General features: G+C 33.6%; 1 protein-coding gene across 1 annotated transcript in view; it reads right to left on the reverse strand.

Moving 5' to 3' along the window:
* LOC107630093 (uncharacterized protein YnbB) overlaps positions 1-3476 on the reverse strand; it is a gene marked incomplete in the record, with an annotated part of 5798 nt that extends 2322 nt beyond the window's left edge. Inside the window, 6 exon segments of the mRNA XM_016333130.2 lie at positions 1287-1436; positions 1521-1634; positions 1732-1794; positions 1881-1991; positions 2164-2277; positions 3244-3476. Of these exon segments, the coding sequence (XP_016188616.1) occupies positions 1287-1436; positions 1521-1634; positions 1732-1794; positions 1881-1991; positions 2164-2277; positions 3244-3384 (693 nt within the window).

The raw sequence follows: 10611 nt of genomic DNA on the forward strand, positions 1-10611 counted from the left end.
GATTCCAACTTCTTCAAAAATTGCAACGCTGGACTTGTCATCGGTAAGGGAGACTAAGAAAAGAATGAAACATGCTTAGCGCTACAATTCTTCAAAAACTTACTTGGTACCTTTTTTCCTTAAGGACCTATAAATCCATTGCAAAATTCCTTAAGCACTTGGACTTTATTTTTCTCTTAAGAACTATAAGACCATCATAAATTTCTTTAGAGGCCTAACTATTCTATTACTCTATCTTCTACTATACACTCATAAAACTATTAATGTCACTTTGCTCTCTTGCTTTACACCTCAACTGAGAAGGCAGGTTCTGCACATATAAATTTGACGAGAGATTATGACAAAGTCATAGTAGAAGCACATAGATTAATCATTAATCATCTACTGAGATAATATCTTCTATGTTAAGATCCTAACATGCTTCTTTGGTATCTAACTCAGCCCTGCATCTCAACATTAAAAAATAGATCACCCATGTGAACAAGAAAATTTACAGAAGTTGTGGATGGAAGAAATAAGCTTAGGTAAAAGGGCAAAGATTCAATAGCAGTCTGCTTAAAGTGCTCTGCTGCATATGTTTGGAAAAAGAAGATATTTAATGATTTCTGTTTGAGTTGGTTAACAGGAACAATTCATGTTTGTGTTAGTAGCTTGAATTGGAACAACCCAGAGCTTTTGATAATAAGATCCTTTGTCCTTTGAATGCAAAATAACTCAATCCAAACATACATAACAAAAACAAAGAAACTCGAAAACAGCATGGTATAACTCAACTATAGTTCTATCATTCTCGAATTTTAGCCACAGTAAACCAAAAATGATTTGATACAAACACGTGAGCATTTCAAGTTTTAACATGCACCAGTTAGGACATAGGATGGTTGACAAGCAAGCATAAGGTATAATTCAAACTAAGCAAAGAAAAAATCAATGATGATAAAAATAGTGCCTATAATTCAATATTCAAAGTTCATATAAGATTCTGGACAAGATTCTTTTTTGGCAGGCACTAAGATGGGTGTATTTTATGCAACAAAGATGATCATGACTTTTTATATTTAGATTATAGACAAGATAAACACGATAATGTCCATCACGGAGTTCTATGGTAAGTTTTATTTTATTTTTTGTTTTCCACTTCTCCTTTGGCAACCCAATATATTGTGTAGGACTACCTTATCCTCTTGTCACTTCAATTCTTACCTAATAACATATCCTATTTTAAGAAACAAATAAAATTAAATAATAAGAATCAAAGACCATAAATCCAAAATTTAGAACCTTACTTTGATTATTTTTATTGCCCTTCCTATGTCGTTAACACTCAAACTCTGACGCCATGAATAACCACATGACCTCTGTATGAGTGCACATTTTGTTCCGGGCTTGACAGAAACTGTCAATGCATTCCAGTCAAGTCCACCATCCTCAGCAAGCTATTGGAAAAATGTCGGCGAAGTGTCAAAAAGAAGGCTGATGAGTTGAAAACAAGAATTGGAAATAACAATCTATCTGCGTACTGGAACTTCTCTGTACTTCACCCCAAAATCTTGGAGGGAACCTAGTCCACCAGAGTCCCTTTTCCCAATTACTTCCTCTAGAGTATCATATGGTGCGCCGGCAACTGCCAATAACTGACAGCTATATTAGTTTAAAGCACACTCCAAGAACAAATTCAATAGAGCACTCTATAAGACTATGAATAAGTCAAAGAAAGATGAAAAATGTTACCTCATCCCCAGGCCTTAGGAGAGCAAATAAAGCACATGTGATAGCATGAGTACCTGAGAAGAACTGTTCATATGAAAACAGTGTAACTTCAAAATTTTTAAAAAGTACAAAGTAAGAACTAATTGTATTTAACACAGAGAAAACAGAACCTGTGATCGCACAATAGCAGATTCAGCCCCAAAAATTTCAGCAAAGGCCTGGTCAAGAGCCTCTCGCCCCCCAGCTTCATCATGGCCATAACCAGTGCAACCACCAAAGTGCTGATAGAAGTAGGTGTGATAACAATCAATTAGATCCCAAAATACAGAAAATAGTTATCCCTACATTATTACAACATCAGATGAACTTTTGTTTTTGAACTAATATCAGATGATTACAAATGATAAAACAACATATGCAAAAACTGCTTATTGAAGTATAAGTGATTGTTACATGAGATCCAAGTCGAGCATTCTGGAATGCCTTTAGTACACGGGTGCTATTGAATGCAACCAAATAATCCACAGCCCTGAACTCCGAATGCAAGGCATCCACTGCTTCCACAACCTGCACTGCACAAAAAAATCCATTACAGTACCTGCACAATCTATAAGTTTACTAAGCATGAAAATGGACAGCAATCTCCACATACATTAGAATTCACCAAAAAGACCTATTCAGGATTAAAACTGCTTGATCATGATTTAAGCAATTGGTTTTGCAACAAAAATGAACAATGGCAGATTCTTGTCCTACTAGGTCGGGGAGTTCTGCACAAATCACTGAAAAATTTTACATTTAGCATCAACTTTGTCGTGTAAGCCCTAAACCCTAACCCTTCCCCTACTGCTGAAAGAGGGAAAAAGACCACTTAAAGCAATTTTATAATGTAAAAAAAAAACACATATTTAATTCATTGTTCTCTATAATAAAAGAAACACGATGTCATGTTAACTCATGTTCCACTCAATTAAAAAAAGTAAACATATATTTAGTGATGATTATTGTTAGTGGGAGAGCTCACAGAGGTTTCCTACCAAAATCATCTGTCCTAAGACTTCAATTTTCTCAGTCCTATATTGAACTCCGTTACAGTCCACAGAAGCACCAAAGTAACAACGTCAATACCAAAATAGTGAGGGGACCAAAACACTTGTGTTTTAAATTTGGGGAACCAAACCAATTCATTTTAAACCTCAGGACTAAATTGATTCCGGTTAAAATTTTCAGGACTAAAAATTCAAAGAACTACCAAATCAAATTAAATAACTACCAACCATGATTTCTCATCGTCCAAAATTTCTATTGGCTGTAAGATTGCTTTACAGTCCGTACAAATTAATCTAAAATTCTAAATAACTTGCTGCCATATTCCACACGGTTCAATGCTTTCCAGTTTACAACCAACAAGACGGTATAGTGAGATTCTAGGTTTGAAAAGGGTAAAAATTCTTATGTAATAATAATAAAAAACGGTGAAAGAAGTGATGTTCTGTACTTGAGAGAGAGTAGTAGCAGTAGTGATAGCAGTACCTCGGGGACAAAAGGTTTGGCAACGGCACTATGAGTGACAGGAAGTGAAACCCGAGAGGCAGAAAGAACGCCATTGGTTGCCGCTGAAGCTCGAATAGGAAGCGCAGGATAAGAAGAGGTGGCGCAGGATATGACGTACATTTCTTCTTCTTATTGGTCTTGCGTCCCTCTGTTATCTTGCTGTATCATCTGATAGATTATTCCCTTTCACCCCATGTTTGTATTATTGCATATTATATGAATGTATGGAGATATGACGTAACTTGCCAAATAAAACAAAGAGAAAAGGACAAATAGGTCTCTAATTTTTTGTTCTGTGGACATTTTTGTCTCTGATCATTGAAAAATACTTTTAAATTTTGCCTCCGTCAGGGACTGATCCGTCCAAGTTTTATGAAGGTTAGAGACTTAAAAGTATTTTTCAATAGTCAAGGACGAAAATGTCCACGAAGCAAAAAATTAAAAATCTATTTATCCTTTTTTCTAAAATAAAAAATGAAATTACATCACCTTTTGGTAATTCCCAGATTTTAGTCCGCTACCACATCCCAACCCAAACTAACCGGCCACTTTTTTTTTTTCAATAATGTTTTGTATCCATACAATTTTCCTAACCAAGTTAATGAAGTTGTTTTTTATTCACGCGTCTCCAACCTTCTATTAACGTAAAGTTTCTTTTTTAACCTAGAGCTTCTCTTTCTTAAAGTAAATTTTCTCTTCGTTCTTCTATCTTAACATAGAATTTGTCTTTTTTAACGTAAAGTTCTCATCGTTCTTCTTTACTTTTGTCGTACTTCTTCGTTTTCTTTTTTGATCTGCATTTATCTTCTTTCTATTCTTCATTTTCTTTCTTTGATCTGCATTGCATTTATCTTCTTCGTTTTCAGATTTCAATAGCGTATCAAAACAATGAATGATTCAACTTCAAATCAGTTGAATGAGAGCGATTTGAATTATTCTTCTGAATCGAATCAAGCAAATGAGGTTTGGATTATTCAATTTTAAATTGAATTGAATGGAATGCAATCGCTAAATTCCAGACGCAGGTGTTTTAAATTTGAATTTATATAATGACAATGTTCGGTTCATTTAGTATTGTACATTGGTTTCGCTTTGATAGTATTTCTCGATTCATTCTAGACGTAGATGTTCTAAATTTGAATTTATATAATGATAATGTTGGTTCATTTAGTATTATACAGTGGTTTCACTTTGATTATATTTTCGGTTCATTCTAGACGCAAGTGTTCGAATTTGAATTTATATAATGGACAATGTTCGATTCATTTAGTATTATATAATGGTTTCGTATTGATACTATTTTCGGTTTATTTTACAGTCCATGTGCGTTGTGGATGAACAATTTGTGCCAAAGGTTGGGATCACTTTCAAGACACTAGAAGAAGTTGAAAAGTTCTACAGAGATTATTCCAAACTTGCTGGTTTTCTACCAAACTAAGGAACACGACTCGAAAGAAATATGAGATTAAGAATCAACTAATTACATGTAGTAGAGAGGGAAAGTGGAAACCCAAGATATCTTCAAGTCTGAAGACAAACCCCTCAACTAGAATAAACTGTTCAGCCAGGATTTATATACATATATTGAAGGACGTCGGTCTTTGGATAATTTTTAAAGTTGCTCTGAATCATTCACACACTTGTTGTCCAGATCGAGCAGAGATGCTAAAACAACACATGGAGATAAGCATGTTTGTGCGTCGCACCATTGAAAACAACGAGGAAGCTAGAATCAGACCGAGTAAAACATATCAGTCATTCGTAGCAGCATCGGGCAGTCATCAGAAACTAAGTTTTATAAAAAAAAGACTTGAGAAATTACATCACAAGGGAAGTATGGAATATTTCCGAATAACACGATGCCAAAGAATTTGGAAAGTACTTATTAAGAATGAAGAGAAGAATCAAAATTTCTTTTTCGAGCTTAACCTTGAAGGTGATCACTCCATCAAAAATGCATTTTGGGCCGATGCAAGGAGTAGGGCTACATATGAGTATTTTGGAGATGTTGTTTCGTTTGACACCACTTACAACACAAACAGGTATTCGATTCATTTGGATATAGTTTTAGGTTCACAGAGCCTACACATTTTGGTTCATAACTGTGTGAGAGTGTCCATTTATGCAAGTACAATCTGATTTTTGGTTTTTTTGTGGGCATGAATCACCACGGTCAGTCGACACTTCTCGGATGCACTTTGATGAAAAATGAGGACATCCAATCATTCAAATAGCTATTCAAATGCCAGCTTCGTTGCATGGGAGGGAAGACACCAAAAGGAATTCTTACCGATCAATGCGCATCGATGCAAAGAGCTATTGAGACCTGTATGCCAACAACAATTCATCGGTGGTGCATTTGGCACATCATGAAGAAGGTTATAAGCAAATTAAACGGCTACAAGTGACACGAAGAAATCGACACAAGAGATGAGCCATGTCGTTTGGAACTCGTTTACAAAAGACACATTTGATAGAAATTGGAATGACTTTGTCACAAAGTACGTTGCTGGAGGCAATAAGTGGCTTTCAGGTAACCGAGGTTTTAATTCGAATTATTTGATGATGTTACTTTTTTGGTGAAAATGTATATAAGTTTCGGTTTATCTGTGCGTATGTTTTTGGTTCATTCTGCAAAGCTATTTGAAGATCACCATTTATGAATTTCAGTTTATCTGGATCACCACTTTTGGATTGGGATGAGAAGCACACAAAAGGAACGAGAGCATATATGCATTTTCAACAAGTTTATCACATGCAATAGCTCCTTTGATTCAATTTGTGAAGCAATACGATAATTGTCTAGCAAGCAGAGAGCAGATAAAGTGGCACCGAAATATATTAGAACGTTGGAGTAAGAACATAAAAAGGAGACACACACATATCAAGAGCAGCCAAGACGAGCCTCTATTGGAGCCTAGAAGCAAGAGATTCGACGATTTGGTGTGTCAGTCGCACAATATTTACAAATTTGCGTCAGAATCCGATGAGCTGACTGGGATTCTGCACCGGGCTTTTGATAATGTCATGGCCGAGATACAAGAATATCAAGCAAAAAGTAAAGGTAAAAGTTTGTTATCTCACGAAGATGCCAGGTTGAGTGATGTTAACAACCTTCAAAGGCCCACACGTGTTAGAATAAGAGGCTGTCCCAAGAACAGATTGGGATCAAATATGGAAAAAAAAGATCTCAAATGCAACAAAGAAAAAAAAAAGCCAACTCTAAGCGAGGTAACATTGATTTGCTTTTGATTAGAAAAAAATTTGTTTGTGCATTTTACTGATATATTATTTATTTTCTTTTTTGCAGTTGAAACTTTTAGATAGTGGATCAATGATTTAGTCAAACTCCAGCCTTTATGATGCACGGGATATGAATTATCCCAAAGAGGATTATAGAAGTTTTAGTTTTTATTAATATAAATTTCGATTCATGTATGATCAAATTTCGGTTCATTTGAGTTCCAGGAGGGTTAATTTCGATTCATGTTATGTTTTATTGAATAGTCACTTTTTTATTTTTCAAATTAGCTTTCTACAATTGTGTTATGTTAAATAGTTTAGGTATTTTAAAATTGAATAGTGATATATACTTTTTTCGGTTTATTCAATGAATTAATTTCGGTTCATTTGTATTTTTGGGGGTCCTGATATTTGATAAATACATTGAATCCATCCACTGTGAACCTAGATTCATTTAAAACAGTAGTCTAGACAGTTCTAATAAATATATACATTAACATTTACATTAACATTAACATATATACATTAAAGAAGAAGTGTTTACTTTTTCACAACGAGTTAAACAAATTAGTGTTAATTACAATTACTTACACCAAGTCAAAAAAATTATAACCTATTTACTTTCTATATCCCCATATGTGAATTTACAAAAAGGGCTTGAGAGGACAATGGATGGCTTTGGAAGTCTTATGGCTTCAGATGCCTCAATGGTTTTGTCTCTCAATTTATTTATCTTGTGCAATAGAATAGTTGGACCACACTCCTGCCTGAAGGCATCAATTTCTTTCTACAATTCAATTGAAAGAAATTACTTAATTTGAACCCAACTGAAATAAGAAATGAACCGAATTTTATTAATTTAGAAATTACTTACTTGTTTTTAGTTTTTACATTGATACTTCTCTTTTTTTGATCTTTTCAGGATCAATTGTTTTTAGCCATTTCATCATGTATATCCCGCAATTATAACTAAGAAAGAAATAAGAAAGTAAAATATGATTAATAGATGACACAATAAAACATATTAATAATAGCATTATAGCAAAGAAAGATTTTACTTTGTTCGTTGACCGCTGATCGTAATATACGGTACTTCCACGCCCTCTCCATCTTACATTAAAGGTTCTGCCACAGCATAGACCCCCATCTAGGATACTATTAAGCCCTAAAAAGGATGCAAAAAATAAAATCAGGCACAAGGAGTGATTGATAATGACTAGAAATAAGAGATAATTTACAACAAAAATATGTATTATGTAAATAACTTACAACAAATTTGTTCAAAATTATTCTTGATTGAGGTATATCTTTTTTATTTTTCTTGACGGCGTCAAGCACATAGAAGGCCTTCTTCTTAACATCGGCAATCCACAACTATCAATGTCCTCCATGGCAAACCGGTACAAACAGCTGGTGTTTTGAAAAATGATAGAATATTTCAGTCTAAATGATAGCAAGCGACAGAATTGTCAAAGAAGTTTTAGAAATCATAACTTACAAATGGATGCGATGCTAGTTTTCTTTTGTAAAAAAAAAAGGGAGGTAGTCCTATATTGAGTGATCTGGTAGGCCTTCTTAGTGTTTGGATCAATGTAGTCTTCATTATGGAGTCCCAACATTAAACTCTGCAAAATGAACCTTAGTTAAATCACAAATAAACCGAATTACTTCAGAGTTGAACTAGCAGCCACATACATTCAATCAGCAAAAAAATATATTTCAATTCATTTTTGCATGCAAAAGAACTCAATTAAACAAACAGATGAACCAAATTTCTTAAGGAATAATAGATTTTGTGAATACTTAGCAGTAGTATGATGTGAACCTAACTCAATTCACAAACGAAAAACTAAATTAACAGATGAACCGAATTATTTATCAGAACCAATAAATTACTTAAGGAATAAAAAATTTAGTTTACCACATTATCCATCGGCACGCAGTATATTTCTTCCTCAAATCGTTGACATTTTTTGTTGTTGAGAAGCATACACATTGCATTGACTACCTATAGGAAGGAAATTTATTAGATATATGGGTATAAAAGTTTTTAGAAAAATCATTAATGTTAATGTAATAGGCGAAGAATTTACCGTATTTTCTACATCTTGTCCGGGTGTGAGAGACATGAAGTGGAATCTAGCCCCCTCTAAATGCGGTTCATGGTCCAACGTGAATATCGTTTCATACTCATTGGTTGTATCTTTGTAAATCTTTAATTGTGTCATCCAATGATAACACTTCTCCATCAGCTCCTCTGTTATTTCTTTTTCTTTCTCTGGAGTCTTGTACCCTTCAAGGGTGCTCAAACTTAGCTCCACACTGGTTCCCTCAACAAATTGTAATGCTACTGCCACCCCAGCGTCCATCACCGCGTCTGCCAACATTTCTAATTGTGTTACAGTTGGTTGAGAGTTTGGGAGACTTGGTTGAGAGGTTGGGGGACTTATGCCAAGGCTGAAGGAATGTGCATCATCTTTCCAATACCAAAGATGGGAAGAACTGCAAGACAATAGAGAAAAGTTTTAAGTAATAATCCAAAAACATTATGATATAACATCAAAACTAATAAAAAGGATATTAATTAAAACTTACACATTTAGTGGAGGTTCTTGCTCTGTTTGCCTTGTGGAAGATTTTTTGCAGGCCTGGTGTAGGGTTTTAGAGGGCAGCTGTAATAAACAGAAAAGAGTCCAATAATGAACTGAATTTACTTCATATTTGAATTAGCAGTAAAAAAGCTCATTCATCAAGAAGAACATATCTAATCCATTTTCGGATTCAAATAAACCTCAAATAAATGAAATAATAAACCGAATTTACTTCATATTTAAATAAGTAGTAATTTAGACTCAATTATAAAAAAACACCACAAATAAAATATAAATAATTTGAACAAGTTCTATTATTAAAAAATTGGATACTATTTTCTTATTGAAAGATCTTGGGCAACTTAGTTATTTCTTGGGAATTGAAGTTCAATGACAAAAACAAGGACAATTACACTTATCCCAAACAAAATATAAATGATTTACTCTCAAATTTTGGTATGGTAGAGCCAAGTTCAATGCCAACACTAAGTCACTAATGATATCATCATTACAATTATTGTCTTTTGTCTTTGAAACATTTGAGGACCCTAAACTCTATAAGTAGTGGGTTGTACTCTACAATATCGACTGGATTTGTCTTTTGCAGTTAGCAAGGTTAGCTAATTTATACATTGTCTCTTGTTAGCACACTACTGTGAAAAGAATATTATGATACTTACAAGGAAAAAAAGAGATGGATTAACTCTCTACAAGTATATTGACGATAGGCTTCATGGGTTTGTTGATTCTGATTGGATCTCAGATTTAGAGGATCAAAAATCAATTTCAGGATTCTGCATCTTCTTAGGCACTGATTTAATTTTTTGGTCTTGTAGAAAACAATTAACAATAAGCATATATTTTATGACCATATGAGCATTGTATTACTCACTGCTAATCGAGCGTTGCATGACAAGACAAAACACTTTCAACTTGATATTAAATTTGAGATAAGATAGCAAGTCGAGCATTACATGTTGTTCATATACCTCATTATGAATAAATTACTAATATCTTAACAAAATTCCCTACAGCAACCACATTTGACAAATTAAGGAGCAAATTTAGAGTAGTTTCAAGAAACAACTTAAGTTTGAGGAGACACCTATAGCCTATAGGATGTCACAGTTTTAAAGAAAATCAAGAAGAAAAGTTAGTTATATTGGTTGTTAGCTACCAGTTTTTGTAAAAGAGTCTAATATGTTAAGTTCAAGATTAATAATAGTTAAGCTATTATATAAGTTTTTCTTTTGGTAAGATGGATTGGATAACGGCCAATTTTAGATATTACAAATTTACGCACACTACACATTTACACACATATTTAAGGGTTCTATAAATATTAAAAAATATTCAAAAGCATGATTATAAATTTAAACTCATATTCTCCACCTACACATCAACATACCACGTCATTAGGCTGGTTGCTTTCTTATCAATTTATGTGCTAATTATTATTTAATTAATTTTTTTAATTTTTATTTTAAATTTTAATTTTAAAATTTTAACTATT

Source organism: Arachis ipaensis, chromosome B03 (genome assembly GCF_000816755.2).
Source record: "Arachis ipaensis cultivar K30076 chromosome B03, Araip1.1, whole genome shotgun sequence".
In the NCBI taxonomy this organism is placed as follows: Eukaryota; Viridiplantae; Streptophyta; class Magnoliopsida; order Fabales; family Fabaceae; genus Arachis; species Arachis ipaensis.